Source organism: Schistocerca serialis, chromosome 2, assembly GCF_023864345.2.
Source record: "Schistocerca serialis cubense isolate TAMUIC-IGC-003099 chromosome 2, iqSchSeri2.2, whole genome shotgun sequence".
NCBI classification, from domain to species: Eukaryota; Metazoa; Arthropoda; class Insecta; order Orthoptera; family Acrididae; genus Schistocerca; species Schistocerca serialis.
In genome coordinates, this window is record NC_064639.1 from 853,552,909 (window position 1) to 853,576,828 (window position 23,920).

At 40.1% G+C, this 23,920-nt stretch overlaps 1 protein-coding gene across 3 annotated transcripts in view; it reads right to left on the reverse strand.

Annotated features, from left to right (window-relative positions):
- Positions 1–17,100, reverse strand: part of LOC126458148 (protein archease) — a 109,637-nt gene extending 92,537 nt beyond the window's left edge. The window contains exons 1-3 of one of the 3 annotated variants that reach the window (XM_050095006.1): positions 16,825–16,841; positions 16,649–16,748; positions 5,272–5,296 (exon numbers count right to left, since the gene is read on the reverse strand). In XM_050095006.1, coding sequence (XP_049950963.1) covers positions 5,272–5,296; positions 16,649–16,655 — 32 coding nt within the window. In that variant the 5' untranslated portion in view covers positions 16,656–16,748; positions 16,825–16,841. Of the gene's footprint in view, positions 1–5,271; positions 5,297–16,648; positions 16,945–16,967 lie in introns of those variants that run through there. The other 2 variants (XM_050095003.1, XM_050095004.1) reach the window with 2 other exon arrangements.
- Between the last annotated feature and the right edge of the window lie 6,820 nt (positions 17,101–23,920).

The following is a 23,920-nucleotide window of genomic DNA, read 5'->3' on the forward strand; positions in this document are numbered from 1 at the left end:
TCAATAACAACCAATATGAAAGACTGTAGACTTACATAATCCCCTGTCTGTCTTTCTCTAGGTCTCCTGCATCCTGTTATTTCATGAGCCTGTCTTGATACCCTAATAATTTCCATTCTTTTAACACATTCATACCATCTTGTCTTTTCTATGGTCTCCTGCAATGGCATCTCATTCACTATTTCTCTTACCATCTCATTCCTTACTATATCCATTTTCGTTATTCCTAGCATGTTTCTTTGAACTTTTATCTTGCAGCGACCCTCTCGCTCACCTGCCTTTTCTTCATGAACCATGTTGCCAATGCATGTGTAATTTGAGTGTAATATGCTTGGTATAACATTTGCATGGACTTGCTGCACTCCTAACAGCACATTTTCTTAGTATTTTTGTGAACTTCTGGCTGCTATTTGCATTACCCTGAAGTTATATCTGAAATTAAGAACAGTTTTGTTTTTATTCTTAGTGTGAGAGGTCACTGATTTTGTATACATAACTATTTCTATACGTCATTATCATCTCCAAACTTTGTACCATTGTGCAGAACGAATTGTCATTCAGTAGCTGTGCCAATAAGAATGCTGTTGTTCCATAAAAGCACGGGAGAACTGCCGGATATCAGTAACGTTGAATGCCACTGTAGTACTACTGAGTACTACTACAGTGGCATTCACCTGAAGATTGCCAGAAGACTCTGCGCCGAAATATCGCAGCAGAATGTTACTGATACCTGGCAGTTCTCCCGTGCTTTTATGGAACAATCAGTATGCCGGGTAAGCTTTAAACATCACAACAAGAATGCTGTTGTGTGAATGAGATTTTATTTCAGGTCAAGAGTAGTTTTCAGTCTCTCAAGAAATAAACAGTGAAAGTTACTACTCTACCTATGTCCCTATTCTGTGAATCACTGAACTCAATGGCACATGGTACTTCCCACTATACCAGTTATTAGGGCTTCTTTCAATTCCACAGGAATAATGATTGCTCAAGTGCCTCTCTGTGCAGTGTAATTAATCTGATCTTGTCCTCAAAATCCCGACAAGTGCAATATGTAGGGGTTGTTAGTATATTCCTACAACTACCATTTAAAGACTGGTCTTGTAACTTCGTAAGTAGTTTTCTTGGGACAGTCTGCATCTCTCTTCAACAGTCTGCCAGTTCAATTTCTTCAGCATCTTTGTGACACACTCTCACAGGTCAAACAACCTGTGACCATGCGTGTTGCCTTTCTCTGTATATTTCCAATGTCCCCTGTTAGTCGTATTTGGTATGGATCCTGCACACTCTAACAATATTCTAGAATGGGCGCTCGAGTGATTTTTATGCAACCTTCTATATAAATTGATAGCACTGCCCTATTATTCTACTAATAAACTGGACTCTTACCACTTGCTTTACATATGACTGAGCCTATGTGAGTGTTCCATTTCATATCCCACAAATAGTTACACTCAGGTATTTGTACGAGATGACCATTTCCACCTGTGACTCATTGGTCTTTTAGTCATATAATATGTCCTTTCATTTTGTGAGGTGCATAACTTCATTTCTTTGAACATTTAAAGCAATTTGCCAATCTTTACAACACTTAAAAATTTTCAAGTCCAACTGAATACTTGTGCAGCTTTTTTTTTCAGCCAGTACTTCACATATAACTGCACCACCTAAACAATTTGCAGTCACTATTAATAGTGACTGCAAAGTCATTAATACACACTGAAGGGCCAAAGAAACTGGTACACTTGCCTAATATCGTGTAGCCCCCCCCCCCCCCCCCAAGTATGCAGAAGTGCTGCAACACGATGTGGCATTGACTCAATGTCTGAAGTAGAGCTGAAGGGGACTGTCACCATGAATTCTACAGGGCTGTCCACTAATGCATAAAAGCATGACAGGGTGGAGATCTCTTCTGAACAGCATGTTGCAAGGTATCCTGATATGCTTAATAATGTTCATGCCTGGGAGTTTGGTGGCCAGTGGAAGTGTTTAAACTCAGAAGAGTGTTCCTGGGGCCACTCTGTAGCAATTCTGGACATGTGGGGTGTTGCTTTCTCCTGCTGGAATTGCCCCCGTCCACCAGAATGCACAATGGACATGTGGAGTGTTGCTTTCTCCTGCTGGAATTGCCCAAGTCCAATGTGTCATGTGTCAAAGTTGTATCTGGACTTATCAGGGGTCCCATATCACTCCAACAGCACACACCCCACACCATTACAGAGCCTTCACCAGCTTGAACAGACCCCTGCTGACATGCAGGTTCCATGGATTCATGAGGTTGTCTCCATACCCATACACTTCCATCCACTCAATACAATTGGAAAAAGAGACTTATCCGACCAGGCAACACGTTTCCAGTCGTCAACGGTGCAATGTCGGTGTTGCTGGGCCCAGGCAAGGTGTAAGGCTTTTGTCATGCAGTCATCAAGGGTACATAAGTGGGCCTTCATCTCCGAAAGCCCATATCAATGATGTTTCGTTGAATGGTTCGCACACTGACACTTGTTGACGGTCCAGCACTGAAAGCTGCAATAATATGTGGAAGGGCTGCACTTCTGTCACAATGAATGATTCTCCTCAGTCGTCATTGGCCCGTTCCTGTAGGATCTTTTTCTGGCTGCATTGATGTCTGAGATTTGATGTTTTGCCAGATTCTTGATATTCGTATACTCGTGAAATGGTCGTACTGGAAAATCCCCCTTCATCACTACCTCAGAGATGCTCTGTCCCATCGCTCAAACTAACTTAAATCTTGATAACCTGGCATTGCAGCAGCAGTAACCGATCTAACAACTGCAGCAGACACTTGTTGTCTAACATAGATACTGCTGACAGCAGCATCACATTCTGTCTGTTTACATGTCTCTGTATTTGAATATGCATGCCTGTACCAGTTTCTTTGGCACTTCAGTGTATAACATGAACAGAAAGGATTTCAACACACCTCCTTGGTGCACATTCGTGGTTACTTCTACCTCTGTCAACCACTCTCCATCCAACATAATACGCTCCGTCTTCCCTACCATAAAAGTCTTCAATCCAGTGACAAATTTCACTTAACACCATACAACCACACTTTAAATGTAGGTGTGGTACTGTCAATCGCTTTTTGTAAGTCAGAAATGTACCTGACTCGCTTGATCCATGTCACTTCAGAAAACAGTTGGGTTTCACATGATCAATATTTTTCCGAATTCATGCTAGTTGGCATAGAGCACGTCATTCTGTTCGAAGTATCTTACTATGTTTGAGTTCAGAATATGTTCTAAGATTCTACAACAAATAGATGTCAAGTATACCGGACAGAAGTTTTGTGGATCACTTCTGCTAGCCTCCTTGTAGACAGCTACAAACTGTGCTTCTTCCAATTATTGAGCACACTTTGTTTTGTTAGAGGGTTCTATGGCTAGATTATAGTTAAGATTTTTAAGTAACACACACCTCTCTGAAATGTTTCCTTTATTCTCATCATAATCAGCCTTCCAATCACCTTTTTCTTATGGGTTTCCAAGAGCCTGCTTTCTTCCACACTTACCACATCCATAGTCTCTTGTAGCTGGCTTACACTAAAAATCAGATCCACTGTCGACCTTCCTGGTGTAAATCCATAATGTTCCTCTGTTAGTCTACTACCTACCACATGCTTTTTTCCAAGATCTTCTCAAATACCTTTGATTCATTTTTTTTCTTTCTTCAGTTACTGCCTGCCATACTGTTCTCATGACCTCACAAAACTACTGCAATCCAACAATGCCAGCTGCTCTCACTATTTCCACATGTATTTTATTGAGTCCAGCTGCCTACCGTGCTTTCACACACTTTATAGCTCCTCTACTTCTATCCATGTTAGGCTCATTTTGATATCTGTTGATTTACATCCCCAGGTTGCTCATGTCCACTTTCATATTTCCATTGGCTTTTATTTCAGTTATTTAATCTGATCTGATCTCTCTTACATCAGACCATGCTTGACACACAGTACTTTTTTTACATCACAGTTACCTTAGAAATAATAATTTTAATATGACAAATAATATTAAAATGATATGAGTGTGTATAGAGACAATGTGAGTACATAATACTGACTATGAACTTTTAGTTAATACCTTAACTTACTTTCCTTCTTTAGTGATCATCCTGACATTTTCCATCATGCACTTCTTCTTACTGTTAACCAAGCCTTCCTACTACCCTCACTGCCCTCATCATCATTTTTGTCCACTCCTCCATCCATTTCATCTTCTCCCCTGCTACCACTTTCTCAGCTGCCCTTCTCACTGTGTTCCTTTCTTGCTTCCCAGGAGTCACTGGCAAGGATTCTCTGACCCACCACGTAGGGGTGTATTTTCAATGTTAAAATATATAATGCATTTCCACTTTCAATTATGTTTGTACGTTTATCAACATTTTAAATATTGTGCAGGAAAAATTAATTCCACCCTCCTAGCAAAATGGTTCAAATGGCTCTGAGCACTATGGGATTCAACTTCTGCGGACATCAGTCCCCTAGAACTCAGAAGTACTTGAACCTAACTAACCTAAGGACATCACACACATCCATGCCCGAGGCAGGATTCGAACCTGCGACCGTAGCGGTCTCGCGGTTCCAGACTGTAGCGCCTAGAACCGCACGACCACTCCGGCCGGCCACCCTCCTAGCAATCTTGACAATCAACCTTAAGGTGCAATTACAATCCAACAGCTGTAGTGACAAGCCACACAGCAGTATCCATTGCCTGTCGAATGACACTAAAGCTGCATGTGACCAAAGTGGCCATTTTGTTGTCTGGTGTCGCGTGACTACAGACATGCCACTGGAAGTGCTTGCAGTCAGTTACAGTAATGGAGTGTCACTGGATAGGTGCACAGATGCTGCCATACAGCTTCTGTCATTACAGCCATCGCATTGGAATCTCACGTTTACTGTGAATACCAATCGTGTTGCAGCCACATATGTTGCGTAGTTATATTACATATCTTCAAACTGTAGTTGCACAAGATCTTCTGGTCTTTATTCTACAACTCCATTATTTCCAGTCTATGATAGGAAGAGTATACTTCCAATGTTGTTGATTAATGTTTATGCCCATTTTAAAATAATGGGCTTATGACATCTTTGGTCCATTCTCTAGGGTTCTTTTTCTTTTTTCCTTTCCAAATAGAATACATGACACTCCCTAATGTGATGCATTCCATGACTCAGCATTTCAGAAGAACTTATACTTTAGCTACATGCTTATGGAATTACTTTACATATAATTAATATGTACTTACTGTACATCTGCAGTGTGATCCAAATCTGAAAAAAAAGAAAAATATTATTTGTGCTGCATCAAAAAACAAGATGCCTGAAAAATCTACCAGTAGGTGGATAAAAAATATTGGTAAAAACAGGACTCCAGCATATGCAAAGAGCAGCACAACAAACAACCAGTTTTAGTCAGTGAATAGAAGAAAATAAATTCTTTATCTTCAAAATGAAAACTTCAATGGAGTTGCTAACATTGCAGGCAAAATACTAAAATCTTGAACCACTCACAAGGTGCTGTGTGGTGGCACATAAACTGAAGTGACAAAAATCATGGGATACCTTCCAATATTGCTTGGACTTCCTTTTGGCCGATTTAGTGCTACTACCCAATGTAGCATGGACTCAACAAGTCATTGGAAACCCCATGAGCCTCTGTGGCTGTCCACATTTGCAAAAGTGTTGCAGGCACAAGATTTTTTTGTATGAACTGACCTCTCGATTATATCCCATAAATGTTCAATGGGATTCACGTTGAGTGATCTGGATGGCCAAATCTTTTGCTTCAACTGTCCAGAATGTTCTTCAAACCCATAGCGAACAACTGAGGCCCAGTAACATGATGCATTGGCATCCAGAAAAATTCCACTGTTGTTCGGCAACAGGAAGTACGTAAATGGCTACAAATGGTCCCAAATCACCAAACATAACCATTTCCAGTCAATGATCACTTCAGTGGGAGCAGAGTATCTGGTCCATACCATGTGAACCACAACTCACATGATTAAGAAGCCACCACCAGCATGCACAGTGCCTTGTTGACAACTTGGGTCTATGGCTTCATGTGGTCTGTGTCACACACTAACCCTACCATTAGCTCCTACCAACTGAAATTGGGACTCATGTGACCAGGTCATGGTTTCCTTGTCATCTAGTGTCCAACCGATACAGTCATGAGACCACAAGAGGCACTACATATGATATCATGCTGTTTGCAAAAGCACTCACGTCAGTCGCCTGCTGCCATAGACCATTAATGCTCGATTTTGCCGCACTGACCTAATAGTTACATTCATTGTACATTGATTCCCGCAGCTATTTCATGCAGTGTTGCTTGTCTGTTAGCATGGACAACTCTACGCAAATGCCGCTGCTCTCTATTGTTAAATGGAGGCTGTCTGCCACTGTGTTGTCTATGGTAAGAGATAATGCTTGAAATTTGGTCATAATACTGAATTTCCTAATATTTCCAAAGTGGAATGTCCCGCGAGTCTAGCACCAATTACCATTCCATGTTCAAAGTCTTAATTCTTGTCGTGTGGCCATAATCATGTCACATAAATCACCTGTGTGCAAATGATAGCTCCACCAATGCACTGCTCTTTTTATACCTTGTGTATGGGATACTATTGCTATCTGCATATGTGCGTATCATTAAGCCTTGATTTTTGTCATCTCAGTGAATATAGACTGCTTGACAAAATACGTCAAGCATCCGGAAGAGGTATGACCCACTTATCAATGATTTGGCAGTCCCTCCAACCTATATGCATGAACTGATTTGGCTGGGAAACCTGCTGTATCCTCTCCTTTAAATGTTGTAACTGGGCCTCGATATCCTAGATACTGGCATTGGGACTGAGTTGACATCCAATCTAGTCCCACCCGTAATTCTTTCAGAGATCACACCAGTCATGCGAATACCTCAACACCACGCAAACATTTCATTTCATAGACACGCTCTCATTTGTGGAAGATCACTGTACCACTGTACTGTTGAAAAGTGGCCCACAATATTGTTGCACGACAAGTGACATGAAGATGCAGGATGTCCGTGATGTATTGTTATTTATCACGAGAGATCCCTCAACCACTACCATCCATGACCAGAAATCACACCTGATGGCTCCCTATACCATGACACCAGGCTTAACACTGCTATGCCTCTCCCCAGGTCACTGCCATACTCACTGACTATGGTCATCCGTGATAGTGCAGAATCACAATTTATCACTGAACGCAACATGATATCATTCATCAAACCACACTTCCATGTCACGGCACCACACAAAACGCAGCTGTTTGTGCTGTGGTGTTTATAGCAGCCTACACATGGGACAGTAATTCTCTACTTTGGCTGCTGCTAGTTTTTGACCAATGGAGTGGGATGACAGAATGTTGCAAAGAATTCATTACTTGTTTCAGATGGCAAGTGCAGATGTGAAGGGGTTACAAGGCACTTGGTGTACAATACTATGATCCTCCCTTGTGGTAGTCAGACATGGTTAACTAGAACCTTAATGAGTATGTCTGCCCTCAGGTTCCCACGCAGTCCAACATCAGGCCAATGTCACACCAGAATGCTTCCAAAAGTCTCGATATCACACGAGTCAACCAGCCAGCAAAATGGAGACCCACAGTGAGACCCCTTTCAAACTGCCAGGTGCCGATAACATGGTCTCACATGAGTACGCAGCATCTCCATGTCCTTCACATTGATCAATCAATAAGTGAAGCTGTTCATGCTCCTTATATACCCTAACAGGCCGGGTAACACCACTAAATATGTAAATATGAACAACACTAAATGTACTCCAGTGGTCATTCTACTTGGGAGAGTGAATTGAAACCCACTCACTTATATACCCACCAACAGTAAGTACATGTGTGAAGTTACACTTACATCTCACTACGTCTTGTTATTTCCTGTTCTCTTTGTTTCACTTTGCTATCTGAATAATTGCAGAAATGGAAATGTACCATAAAGTACACCTACTACTACTGCTACAGTTTTTAGTACAGAAGAACATGACTAGAAAAGAGCACTTTTGAGTGACACACATTTTTCAAAAAATCACTACGAACAAATTTAAAAACTTACTACAGAAATCAGCTTAAAACCAGAGGAAGTGAGGAAAACTTCACAACCTTTGAAATGGAATATGGTATACAATCAGCAGGTCTATCGTTCCTACAAGTCATTCAAAACAATGTATAACAACTTTGCCATGCCTCTCCAGTCCAAAATATCACTGGGAATTGTCAAAATTGATAACAGTTCAGCTGTTGCTATGAAAATTGCATACCACATACAACAGACATTTTGTTGGTATGTACATCATTTTAAGGTTTTCCAGCATCATACTTCCTAAATTCATCTTGTGTACAAAGTATTAGAATCTCTAAGAGGCATTTGGTACAATTACCTTTGTGCCCTAATAGTTTTGCCAAAAATATTCATTCTTGATCAGAGGAATTTTATGTTGGCACATGCCTCAATCATCCACACTCATTGTGTCATGGGTAATTTCCAAGACACCTTGGGTATCGAAGTAGCACCCTCACTGCGGGTGATACATACTGAATGCCCAACTGTCAAGGCACACTGAGTAAAAGGATCAATGATTTTAGTTAAATTACAGGGAAGGTAGGTGGATCAATGTTTATTAATAATAGAGTAACATATCTGATATATTTATTAAACATTGATCCACTTATCTTGTCCCACAATTTAATTAAAAAACATTGATCCACCTACCTTCTTCCACAATTAAAAGCATGACTATTAATAATGTTATACCACATTCTCTTGTCAACGTCCAGACTCTGCACCTCGACACTCGGGTGTTCAACATGAATCGTTCGCAGTGAGGGCACAACTTCAGTTCCCAAGGCGTCTAGGAAACTATTGTGGCATGTTTTCCAGATACTGCCACAGATACGCAAAAGTGACAAACTGCAACAAACACACAATTTGAATAATTAGGTCATAAAGTATCAGAAATGACACTGAAGATATTTGCCTTGAGACAAGTACCACCCCACATTGTTTTACTTAAAGAATATGATGTAGAGATATTTATGAAGTCTCTTGTGACAGAGCCCTTAGATAAAATAGCAAGCTCTTGATGACAGTCCCTATCATCCACCTTCAGCTACCTCCAAGGCAATATCTGACATTTTCAACACCAGTAAGGCTTCCACTTTTATGCTCAAGGAACACACCATATTGTTTGGCTTATATTGTCAAGACATCACACAAAATGTAAACCCCCCAGTGCACACAGATTACATTTGCACTTGCTGCTTAGTGTGACTTGTAGTGCCATTCAAAACAGACAGTAAACTTCAGGATCATTCATCTGTGAGTTTCCTTTGACAAACACCTGCTACTGTGAACTGCTGAGTGTATGACCTGTGTGTCTGTTACAATTTCCCCACAATCTAATTTCAAACAGGTTCTCAGCAGTTTAAAACAATGACTATAAAACTCCAATGTGTTAACACTTTTTCCAGTTTCTGACATGCTTTTTCAGCTCAGCAATACTCCACATAAGCTGCTTAACATAACTGCTGCAACGTTCGAAATCACTAGGACCCTCAGGCACAGATCTTTTACAGGTTACAACATTTCCATTTAATTTTTCTTGGGGGCTGGAAGCCAGGACTGATTCAAGACCAGATTTAACTTTCTCGCTGTAGCATTGCAAAAAACATATAGGTCAGTATGCATCCACCAACCTTGCACGTAAACTGACACTTACAATTGGCCACTGTGAAAATGCCAAGAATTCTAAAATGTTTCAAGAGCCTAAAAGCAGCTAAGAACAGCCTGGGTGAAGCTAGAGTCAGCTTCACGATTTCCTTCCTATTTATCAAAGAACCAGTAGAAGAAAGATTTACTGTCCAATCATTTCATAACTGACAGAACACCAATATGTTTCCTGTTGTCACCAGCTGCTAATTCTTTCATGGAGGATTTCAACACACCTCCACTCCATTTACCAGGAATCTTCAATCATGAAGAACATGCATTTTAACTTGGCTGCAGGACAATAGTGTGCTGCAGCAGTTCATTGACCACATAAACGTTACACCTACACATGAGATTTGCTGTAGAGATGGCAAAGAATCAAAGTTGGCTTTCTTAGCTGTATTAGTTGAATGGAAACAAGGTGAAAGGTTGGCCATAGAGCATACAGCAAGCTCACTCATATAAGGTAGAATCTCTGCAGGTGTAACTTGCATCATCCAGCTCAGAAGAGCCTGGGAAATTTCCTCTCTTGCGAAACTTGTTAACGACAATCACCAATCTTCCTCTGGTACAAAATGATTTATGGTGAATGGATGAAGTTATATTCTTTTGAAAATGCAGCTGATGTGGTAAAGACCTACGCACAGTAATAGCTATAACTCTTCAACCTACTCCAATTCTGTAATCGTGTCATAATGTTAAAAGATTACTGTAGGTTATGGTCAGATTGTGTACACGAAGTTATTTCATTGTTGTTGTTGTTGTTGTTGTTGTGGTCTTCAGTCCAGAGATTGGTTTGATGCAGCTCTCCATACTACTATATCCTGTGCAAGGTTCTTCACCTCCCAGTACCTACTGCAACCTACATCCTTCTGAATCTATTTAAAGTACTCCTCTCTTGGTCTCCCTCTACAATTTTTACCCTCCATGCTGCCCTCCAATACTGAACTGGTGATCACTTGATGCCTCAGAACATGCCCCACCAACCGATCACTTCTTCCAGTCAAGTTGTGCCACAAACTCCTCTTCTCCCCAATTCTGTTCAATACTTCCTCTTTAGTTAGGTGATCTACCCATCTAATCTTCACCATTCTTCTGTAGCACCACATTTCAAAAGCTTCGATTCTCTTCTTGTATATTTATCGTCCATGTTTCACTTCCATATATGGCTACACTCCATACAAATACCTTCAGAAAAGATTTCCTGAAGCTCAAATCTATACTCGATGTTAACAAATTTCTCTTCTCCAGAAACGCTTTCCTTGCCATTGCCAGTCTACATTTTATATCCTCTCTACTTCGACCATCATCAGTTATTTTGCTCCCCAAATAGCAAAACTCCTTTACTACTTTAAGTGTCTCATTTCCCAATCTAATTTCCTCAGCATCACCTGACTTAATTCGACTACATTCCATTATTCTCATTTTGATTTTGTTGACGTTCATCTTATACCCTCCTTTCAAGACACGGTCCATTCTGTTCAGCTGCTCTTCCGCGTCCTTTGCTGTCTCTGACAGAATTAAAATGTCATCGGCGAACCTCAAAGTTTTTATTTCTTCTCCATGGATTTTAATTCCAACTCCGAATTTCTCTTTTGTTTCCTTTATTGCTTGCTCAATATAAAGACAGAATAACATCGGGGATAGGCTATAAACCTGTCTCACTCCCTTCCCAACCACTACTTCCCTTTCATGCCCCTCGACTCTTATAACTGCCATCTGGTTTCTGTACAAATTGTAAATAGCCTTTCGCTCCCTGTATTTTACCCCTGCCACCTTCAGAATTTGAAAGAGAGTATTCCAGTCAACATTGTCAAAAGCTTCCTCTAAGTCTACAAATGCTAGAAACATAGGTTTGCCTTTCCTTAATCTATTTTCTAAGATAAGTAGAAGGGTCAGTATTGCCTCTGCATGTTCCAACATTTCTACGGAATCCAAACTGATCTTCCCCAAGGTCGGCTACTACCAGTTTTTCCATTCGTCTGTAAAGAATTTGCATTAGTATTTTGCAGCCATGGCTTATTAAACTGATAGTTGAGTAATTTTCACATCTGTCAACACCGGTTTTCTTTGGGGCTGGAATTACTATATTCTTCTTGAAGTCTGAGGGTATTTCGCCTATCTCATACATCTTGCTCTCTAAATGGTAGAGTTTTGTTAGGCCTGGCTCTCCCAAGGCTGTCAGTAGTTCTAATGGAATGTTGTCTACTCCCGGGGCCTTGTTTCGACTTAGGTCTTTCAGTGCTCTGCTTCATGTACTGCATTTTTATATTTTCTCCTTTCGTCAATTAAATTCCATATTTCTTCTGTCACCAAAAGATTTCTACTAGCCTTCGTCTTTTTACCAACTTGATCCTCTGCTGCCTTCACTACTTCATCCCTCAGAGCTACCCATTCTTCTTCTACTGTATTTCCTTCCCCCATTCCTGTCAATTGTTCCCTTATGCTCTCCCTGAAACTCTATACAACCTCTGGATTACTCAGTTTATCCAGGTCCCATCTTCTTAAATTCCCACCTTTTTGCAGTTTCCTCAGTTTTAATCTACAGTTCATAACCAATAGATTGTGGGCAGAGTCCACATCTGCCCCTAGAAATGTCTTACAATTTAAAACCTGGTTCCTAAATCTGTGTCTTGCCATTATATAATCTATCTAATACCTTCTAGTATCTCCTGGGTTCTTCCATGTATAGAACCTTCATTCATTATTCTTGAACCAAGTGTTAGCCATGATTAAGTTATGCTCTGTGCAAAACTCTACCAGGCAGCTTCCTCTTTCATTACTTCCCCCCAATCCATATTCACCTACTACGTTTCCTTCTCTGCCTTTTGTTACTATTGAATTCCAGTCACCCATGACTGTTAAATTTTCGCCTCCCTTCACTATCTGAATAATTTCTTTTATCTCATCATATGTTTCATCAATTTCTTCATCGTCTGCAGAGCTAGTTGGCATATAAACTTGTACTACTGTAGTAGACATGGGCTTCGTGTCTAGCTTGGGCAAAATAATGTGTTCACTATGCTGTTTGTAGTAGCTTACACGCACTCCTATTTTTTTATTCATTATTAAACCTACTCCTGCATTACCTCTATTTGATTTTGTATTTATAACCCTGTATTCACCTGACCAAAAGTCTTGTTCCTCCTGCCACCAAACTTCACTAATTCCCACTATATCTAACTTTAACCTATCCATTTCCCTTTTTAAATTTTCTAACCTACCTGCCCGATTAAGGGATCTGACATTCCACACTCTGATCCGTAGAATGCCACTTTTCTTTCTCTTGATAACAACGTCGTCCTGTGTAATCCCCGCCTGGAGATCCGAATGGGGGACTATTTGACCTCCGGAATATTTTACCCAAGAGGATGCCATTATCATTTAACCATAAAGTGAAGCTGCATGCCCCCGGGAAAAATTATGGCTTGTAGTTTCCCCTTGCTTTCAGCCGTTTGCAGTACCAGCACAGCAAGGCTGTTTTGGTTAGTGTTACAAGGCCACATCAGTCAATCATCCAGACTGTCTACTGAAAAGGCTGCTGCCCCTCTTCAGGAACCACACGTTTGTCTGGCCTCTCAACAGATACCCCTCAATTGTGGTTGCACCTACAGTACGGCTATCTGTATCGCTGAGGCACACAAGCCTTCTCACCAACGGCAAGGTCGATGGCTCATTTGGGGGGGGAGGGGGGGTTATTTCATGAATGAAAATATTTCTTTTGACAAACTACGTACACAGTGTGAATCATACGTACATATCATATGGGGATAATGAAGATACATAAAATAAGTAATAAGAATAAAAGGGGACAACTAGAATGTGAAGAACTGCGCACATTGGGCGACAAAAAAAGCTTTCAAAGTAGGCATTCCGTTTGGAAAGCTACAAATCACACAAGAACCAGAATTCTGGCTAGAAAACATAAAAGTACGTCGATTTCGTTTCCCAAGACGATCAATGTAAGAGGGAGCAGAGCTCAACTAAACTAAGAAGAAAACCAGAAGAGCAAGAAATAAAAGCAGTCTTGTGGAATAAAGAGGGAGTAAAAAGTGCTCTTAATCTAACACCAACAGACATTCTGCAAAACTCAGATCTGGCAATTCTAACAGAAACCATCCTGATAGACAGCTGGCAACATACAGATTTCTACAATCATCACCTAATGGCAAAGAAGGGAGAAAGAGGACAACCCATGGGAGGAATATCTAACCTACTGAAACACTGGATGACCAACACCAAAAAAAAACATAAAACAAGAAAATAGTATGCTAATAGAAGCAGCAAACATAAATATAACTGCAGCCTATTTTAAACTGCACACAAATGCTGTATAAATAATTGACGAAATAGTCACGCTCATCAAACAATGCGACAGCAAACCCACCATTATTGCAGGCGACCTCAACTGCAGAATAGACTCAGAAAACTATAAAACAAAACTAGTCATTGAAACCCTAGAAGAAGATGGTTTCACCCTACTTAACGATAGACAGATACCTACATACATATGCCACAATGGGAAAAGCACCATTGATATCGCATTAACAAGAGGAGAAATAGAAGGAAGTATTCAACCAAATGGCATGACTCCATTACTCCTATATGAAAGCACATTCCAATGAAGATAAAAATAAATATTGTCACGTTACCGCCAGCAAGAAAGACCCACCAAATCACACAAAGAAAAATTGATATAGAAAAATTAACAAACCAGCAAGAACAATTAACACAAATAGAAACTGTAATAGAGGAAGGAGACCTTGAAAAAGCAACAGACCAAATAGAAGACCTCCTAAAAAATTCAGTGATACAAACAAACCCAAAAACAAGGACAGCAAAAAGATGGTTTGATGCTGAATGCTACAGCAAAACGAACACTGTTCTAGGAACGCTCCACAGATTAAGAAACCAGCACGACAACTGTACGCAGAAGAGAGGAGAATCTACAAAAAACTAATAGAAGAGAAGAAAAAAGAATACATAGAAAGAGAGGCAAAAAGAGAAGTGGATGAAGCAGAGAAAGACCCATACATAGCAGCAAGACCAAGAAAAATGGCTCATACACCAAATATAGTCATGAAGGAATGGGAAGACCACTTCAGTAAGATACCGAATAAACGAGGAATCAAAGCATCCCCAAAGAAAGAGAAACAACATCAAACTAAAGAAAAAGACAATATATGGGAACCTCTAAATGAAGAAGATGTGAAAGAAGTAATAAAAGCACTGAAGAACAAGAAAGCACCAGGACCCAAAAATATATATAATGAACATATAAAAGATGCAAAAGAGGCTCTCCAAAACATATGGACCAAACTATTTAACAAATGCCTGGAACTTGGAAGAATTCCGACACAACGGAGACACTCGACAATAAAAGTTCTCTACAAAGGTAGAGGAGACCCAATGGACCCAAAGAAGTACAGAGGCATAGCCCTAGAAAAAACTCAATTCAAGATGTTTTCAAAGATAATTACACAAAAAATCCAAGCCTCTGCAGACAGTCATCTCCCAGAACGACAAATGGGTTTCATATCTGGAAGATCAACACTTACGGCAGTCAGGCTTCTTTTAAACAACATCGACGAAGCGCTACAAAAGAAACAAATGTTCTACACAGTGTTCATAGACTCTACCAAAGCCTTAGGCCTACTGGAAAGAGATCTCATAGTCCTAAAACTGGAAAACACAATGGGAGAAGATAGTGTATGGGCAAGAATAATCAAGTCAATCCTCAAATACAACTTAATCACAATATCAGACAACCTCTCTTTTTCGAACCCCATTCTGCAATCGAACAGAGTCTTACAGGGTGAGCCAATGAGCCCTTTGCTGTACATTCTTGCCACTGAAGAAGTACTCCGAATTGGAGAAAGTGAAGAAGATGCATATGTATATGCATATGCATACGCTGACGACATAGCCATAAGTTCAACAGATATACAGAAGCTGCAGAGAATCATTGAAAAAAATAGACAAATGGTGCAGTGAACACAAACTACACATAAACATAACAAAGACAGAAAAAGTAATTTTCAGAAAAGGAGGCAAAACACCCAAGAAGGCGGAAATCAGCATCAGAGGACAAAAAATAAAAATCTCATCAGACTTTAAATAACTAGGAGTGAAATTGCAACCAACAGCCAAATGCTTCACAAAACATACAACAGAACATGCAGCCCAAGCAATAATAGCAATACAGGACATCAAAAACATCCGCCTACTCAGTCTAGAAACAGTCATGAAATTATTCAACACAAAAATCTTGCCAATCCTGGCCTATGAGATGGAGGTTATATGGGAACACCTGACAGAAAAAAATCTAGAAACACTAGAAAAGGTAAAATCGACTTATCTAAAAAGAGCACTAGGTCTCTCAAAGACAACAAGATCTAGACTAGTGTACCTGCTACCGAGAGAGACGTTCCTAATTGAAGACATCAGACTTCGATATATTATTCCACACACCAGGGCTTCCAGAAAGCAACTGAATATCAAAGAGGGCAAACGAGAAAAAATATGGCCCGAGTTCTATGGCACCGAAGCAATGACGAACCGCTCATGGACAGCACCAAAGTTCGAACAGCGACATGTCGTAACTAGACTTTCTATTCACGGCTTTCATCATCTAATCTGCAAAAACAAAACTTATCACAACCCAACCACAACATGTGTATGTGAACTGTGTAACGAAGCCTGTGAACGGTATCACATAGAACTGTGCAGTAAAAGAGCGAAATCGATAAATGAATATGTAAAAATGTAAATGTAAAATGTTAAGCAAAGTAACTGTATATGGCTATTTGGCTGCAATTTATTACATAAAATAAGTAATTGCAATACAAATAAGACAATCTGGTACTCACGCAACATGGCACGTATTCTGAAGGCAAGTGCCTCTTGTATCAAGGCATGCCTCTACGGCGATTTTCAAGGGCTGCCATCACAGACGACATACAAATACATCTGTGATGTATGATAAAGATGCTTGTGAATGATACTCTTCCCAGCGCAAAGCATGTCATAACATGTTTACATTTACCTCCTATTAGTAACACTTCAAAACTGAAACAATAACAGGCAGCGAAATCCAGACTACACCTGCATTGTCAGTATAAATAGAAATGCTGTTACACACCAGCCACTGACGACTGATCATTTTCGGACACAATGGTCTTCACTCACATTCATATTTCACAGGCGGCAGCTTTAAATCCTCCTCTGTAAATTCCTCCATGGCCTTTGTATTGTGTTACATATAACCATGCAACATTGACAGCGACACTTCAAAATACACAGATAATAGATACATTTAACCTTATCAACGCAAAGATACTAATCACATTCTTAGAGAAAAGCTTAGCATCCATATGCATGTATTACTTGCACGCACGTTAACTTCACAACCTGTTGGGTAAGACGAGCAACACGTGGAAGCAGCCTGCTTGCACACTGTCATGTGCATGTTACAAAAGCTGAAAGGCGCTTTAACTTTCTTAAGCCAGGTTTCCACCGGCATGAATTCCTTACAAGTGCATACCTCCACCTCCTTTTGGATACGTACTGTAAGTCAACGTATATGTGGAGAAACTCAATTTGCACACAGTCATGCCAACTTACACGTAAGTTACGAAAGTTAAAAAGTGCTCTACTTTCTTGCACGATGGCGCTACTCCCAGCATCGCCCACGAACTTCGGCAGTGACCAGCAGATGGGTCAGCTGTCATTCTGCTCAGATTCGTTCGACAGCACAGGTCTAGAATCGTTTGTTTATGCACGTAAAAGCTAGCGTCATGCCAAAATAACCTGCTTAGTCTACAACTATGTAAATTAATCTTTTCTCAAGTAGCAAAATGTTCATCAGTGCTGTGACATAAATATCATTCTAACATTCAGCAACTTCTTATTATTACTAATCTGTCGTAAAGTAACATTCCATGGTTTGAAGCGATGAAATTGATGAAAAGTATTGTAACTGAAAGAGCGAACTTGCTGAGGTTCGTATTACTGCAGAACAGCCAGTAATGTAAATGCGTTTTTTTTTTTTAATAATGATCATAAATTTTTGCTTTAGTTATTGAGTGTAAATAACACAATGTAATGGAAACTTATTCATGCCTATAGAGATTTAAAACTATTCTTGACCATCATTATAATCCTACCTAAATATAACAATGTACGAATTGGAGTGATGTTTGAGTAATGAGTGTTCTGCACAGTAGCACAAATTTTGGTTACAAAATTAAGTACTGTCCAGTAAAACAAACATATAATTACAGCACTTAGGATCTGTCATAACCTTGCCTAACTCTATAAACAAAAACAAAGCTGAACTGTGGAGACAAATACCTCACTTTCCGATGATTCTTCAGTGTATTGCTAATAACATAAAAATTTAGAAATACTGCTGTTCGGAATGCAATACTTCTATTGCAGGGACTCCAGTTGCCAGATATTTCGTCGTACAGTTCCACAAATATGGCTCAAAAAGATTTCAAAATTGATTTTACTCATCTGAAAATGACTTCTGATTGAAACATAGTCCTTGGGAGATAACTCCCTCCCTAGTGTATTGGAAGGTCCCAAACGATTTTTATGAGATGCTGATTTCCATATGCAGTATTTGTGGGTACGTTTTTTCTTCGTCAACGCCACTATAGGCACTTATGCTAAGATCTGCTCAATTCCCATACAAATAATTTCACTTGTCATCACCCCAAAAGACACGTGAGTAACATTTACAATTTCGGCGTATGGAAACACTAATCTTCATTTAAGTGTAGCAGTGGAATGATGCATGTGTAAGAAATTCAGGCTTTGGAAACCCGACTTACGCAATATTGCTTCGTCCGCCATCACCTACAATATTTTTTATCCCATTGCAATGATAACAATTTCTTGCTTCAGTCACTGAGAGTAAATACTATGGTGAAACTGAAATTTATTTGTGACTTTAGAGGTTTTAAACTACTCTTGACCCTCATTAAAATACTATGTAAAGAGATCACAGTATGGTGAAGGAGCTACCCTTATGTGACAAAATATATTCTAAGTTTGAGGTTGAAAATGGTGTTAAGTAGGCCATAACCTATAGGAACCCTGAGAAAACAGACTGGGATTCCTACAGGAAAGACATAAACTCAAGCTTATCTAGAGTCAGAACTTCGATAAGGAATCCAGTAGATTCTGGGGGGATGGCAAAGCAGTGAAGTCAGCCATTACGACCCCACATTTAGAAGACTGTCTTATCACCAAGAAGTGCACAAACAGGAATGTCCTTGGTGGAACAACAATCTGGAAGAGTGCAGGAAGCAGGTAAGAAAACTGTTCAGCCTTGAAAAAAAAAAAAAAAAAAAAAAAAAAAAAAAAAAAAAAAAAAAAAACAATGGTGAAAATATCGAGACACCCTTTTCAAATACAAACTTGTGATTAAGCAAGCAAAGTTATCTTTCTCGAGGGGTATTCTGTGAGGAAATGTGAAAGGTATAGCTACTTACACTAGACTTCATAAAATCCTCACTAGAATACCAACTAATCCAAGAGGTACTTCATGGATGAAGGATGGTGAGTATACAAGGACAGTGAATGAGATGCTGGATGTGCTCCTCAAGACTCACTTCCCTCAATGCAAGCTCACAGAGAACACAGGTCAGGAGTGAGTCAATGAAGACACCAGTTTACAGATAATCAAAGGGAAAACAGGGAATCTGCCAGAGAAAGTGCTGATTTTAAACAAATCCAGTGGGTAGTGAGGATATTTCAATTGCTCAGTCACCAGCCCCAGATACTATCTTTCCAGCTGTGCTACAACACCAGGAGAGGATGTAATTCGATTCCTTTGTAGATTGTGTAGAGTCAGACCAGCAGCGTGATTTCCCTAAATCACTCCAGGCAAATGCCGGGATGGTTCCTCTGAAAGGGCACGGCCGACTTCCTTCCCTAATCCAATGAGACCGATGACCACGCTGTCTGGTCTCCTTCCCCAAACCAACCAGACCAGCAGCAGCAATCATTCCTAATGCTTGGAGGACAGAGAGGGTTGCTTTCATTCTGAAGCCATGAAGAACTGATAATACCAAGGCCAATGATATGAGATCAACCAGTCTGTCTGCTTTCCTTTAAACACATTAAACAACTTGGTTTATGTGCACATTAGGGAGAAGATGTTAACTGTGATTCCTCTAAATGTAAACCAACATACATATCACCCAGGTGAAGCATGTGAAACAACACTTCACCAGCTTGTAGGGAAAGTGGGAAAATTCTTGCACCTTCAGGAAATAGCTCTCTGCTTCTTTCTGGATGCCTAGGGAGCTTTCAGTAATATGACATTTGGAACTGTGGTTAGAGCTACTGAAGAGCATGGCACAGAGACCACCATATGCAGATGGATTTAGGCCATGCTAAGTAGAAGAAAGGTAGGACTCACGACGATGAATGAAAAAATCTCTATCAACACCACGCGGGAGTGTCCACATGGAGGGAGTCTTGAAACTACTACTGTGGAAGCTATTGGCGAATGAACTCATTGAAGAGTTCAGTACTAGAGGCTACTTTCTCCTAGGATACAAAGATGATTTAGGCATAATAATACTTGACAAATTTACTAGTACTGTCAGAACGATGGCACAATATGCATTAGACACTGTATCAAAGTGGTGCAGAAAACAGTATCTTAGGGTCAGTCCCAAGAAATCTGTTGCAGTACCATTTATGGGGAACCAAATCTAACACAAATATTAGAATCTCAAACTCTTCAATGAAACTCTACCAGTAAAGGGGAAAGCAACAGGATAAAGCTGCTGTGGATCCCTGCTCACTGAGGCATTTGTGCCAATGAACAAGCTGATAGACGGGCCAGTACAGGTGCGACGACTCCATTTATTGGGGCAGAACATATCCTAATCGTCACAAGGTGATGGTAAAATCAAAACTACGTAGCTGGATTAGGATGCAACATGTGCTTGTAGAATATTGGACTACAGTCCAAAAACAAATGCATGGCAAGTTAATGGTGCCAAAGCCATATAATTCTGAATCTGAACAGGAAACAGTTCCAATTCATGTAAGGATTAATGACTGATCATAGGAACTGTAAGGAACACGCATACACAATGGATGTAGAGGAAGATGCCCCAAAGGGTAGTCTATGTGGTGAGGAAGAATATAGCCACACCACATTTAATCCTCCAGACTGAAGCTCTGGAGGGCAAATGATACAGAATATTCTTGTTGTTAGGGCATGAAGAAATAATTTCTAATAAGGAACCAGGAGAGGGTCTCCTACTACTTCTTAAGGGCATAACTTGGCTTTAATAGAATTAAAGGGAGAAAAAAGGCACAATAAACTCAGTTTCAGTGCAGGCAACGGTCATCTAAGATCACTGTTGTTTTTGTCATCCTGCAGAAACCAAATCAAATGGTTACAAAATTGAGTACTGTACTGGTAAAACAACTGTGTATTTACAGCACCTGTGACTTATCAGAACCTTGATTAACTCTGAAAATAGAAAGAAAGCTGCAATGTCGAGATAAAAACCTTACATTCTGGTGTACCTTCAGAGTATTGTTGATAACATTGCAACTGATAAATAATGCTCTTCATAACACAATACATATACCGCAGTGAATCCAGTAGCCAGATATTTCAATGTAACTTGTACAAGGGCTATCTGGAAAGTAACAGACGTTTTGAAATAAAAATTAACAACATAGAAAATACAAATTTTATTACATACCTTTTAAAGATACGCTTCTATGCTATTTTTCAACATAATCACCTTTCAAATTGAGACACTTATAATACCGTGGCACAATTGTCTCAATATTGTCTCTGTAAAAATCTGCCACTTGTGATTGCAACCACTGGTTTATATCAGCATAAAGTTCGGCATTAATATCAAAGCATTGTGTAACAAGCTATGTCTTCATAGCTGGGAAGACGTGGCAGTCCCTCAGCGACAAATCTGGGCTGCATGGTGGATAATCGAACATTTTCCATCCAAACGCCTGTAGAACCTCACAGGTACGATTAATTCTTTGTGGACGTGCATTATTGAGAAAAAATAAGACTTTAGCGCTAAATTTTCCTCAATGTTTGTTTTGTATCGCACGCCTTATCTTTTTCAGTGTTTCACAATTCTTTTCTGAGTTAATCATTGTGCCACGTTCAAGGAAATCAACAAACATCACTCCCTTAATGTCCCAAAACACAATAGCCATCAGGTTTCTTAATGACAGCATTTGAAAACATTTCCTTGGTTTGTTGGGAGAATTTGTATGTCCCCATTCCATCGACTGCCTCTTTTTGTTTTTCAACTGACATGCTTCACCCTAGTCTCCTCCACAGTTACGATACGATCGATAACTTTGTTACCATTTTGCTCGTAATGTCCAGGAAAGTCAGTGCCGCATCTGGTTTGTTTTTATGGGCTTCCGTTAGGATTTTGGGAAGCCACCTAGCACAAAATTTGTGGTAACCAAGCTTCTCCACTACAATTTCATGCACCAAACTCTGTGCAATTAGGAAAAAATGTTGCAAAAATTTCGAAATCGTGAAATAACGATTTTCACGAATTTTGTTCTTGATTTTCATCACCAGTTCAGCAGTCACTAGGCTACACTCATCACTGCAGTCCTCATCTTGAGGATTGGTATCGCCATTTTTAAAATCAAGTCACCATTGTCTCACTCGGCTTTCACTCATTATTTCTTTTCCATACACATCACAAAGGTAACAATAAACTTCAATTGGTTTGCAACTTTTTGCCAACAAAAAACCACAGAATGCACCTCACAAGTGTCGGAATTTTATCATGCAACAAACATTTTAACACAACATAGAAAGCAAAGTAGCAGAGACACAGACCACACGCTACCATCACCGGATGCGTACTGAGTATAGGAAGGTTATGGGACTGCAGCCCCAATTACGGCCGCGATAGACCAAAACGTCTGTTACTTTCTGCATAGCCCTCATAATTAAATGCAAAATTGCACAGCATCTCACACATATATACATATTTGTTAGACATTTGTATAGTGTCACAAATACGGCTCAAAAAGATTTCAAAATTGATTTTACACACTGAAAAACAATTTTCGAACGAAAAGTCGTCCTCGGCACATACTCGCTTATTCGGGACTTGGATGTTCCCTGATGATTCTTACGAGATGCCCATTTCCATACCAGACATTTGTAGTTCCATTTTACTTCAGCGACATTTATATAATCTCTACAGCAAAAAGCAGTACAACTGCCATAGAAATAATTTCAGCTGTCATCGTCTTAAAAATCATGTAAGTAGCATTTCCAAATTCGGCTTGTCGAAACGCTAACTTGCATGTAATGTACTGGTGGGGAGATGCACTTGTAAGAAATTCATCCATGTGGAAACCTGCCTTAAAGCTGTATTCCCAAGGGCGACGAGAAGCTGCGCAAGCTTCCCACCTCTGCCACACTAGGCAGACAATGGGCCTCTGGAAACACCCTACTTGCTCATGGCCCTGTGTGATAAGTCCATTTAAGCACCTGTGAGTGGGCTCACTTGCATATGCGTGGCCAAAGTCACATTTATGCAAGAACTGCTACAACTTCTGGCTACCACGAGTGTGGCTGTTAGCTGTTTAAGCAGTGAGCAGCAAGCAGCCAGAACCCACCCAGAAAAATTTTTCTGACACAACCATACTGCCAAGTTTGCGCATCAGTACACCTGTATGAGATATTTGGGAAGATGGGGGTTGGGTGAGAAGGGGCATTCTCAACGTAACTAATTTTATTGTTGTTGTTGTGGTCTTCAGTCCTGAGATTGGTTTGATGCAGCTCTCCATGCTACTCTATCCTGTGCAAGGTTCTTCATCTCCCAGTACCTACTGCAGCCTACATCCTTCTGAATCTGCTTAGTGTATTCATCTCTTGGTCTCCCTCTACGATTTTTACCCTCCACGCTGCCCTCCAATACTAAATTGGTGATCCCCTGATGCCTCAGAACATGTCCCACCAACCGATCCCTTCTTCTAGTCAAGTTGTGCCACAAACTCCTCTTCTCCCCAATTCTGTTCAATACCTCCTCATTAGTTACGTGAGCTACCCATCTAATATTCAGCATTCTTCGGAAGCACCACATTTCAAAAGCTTC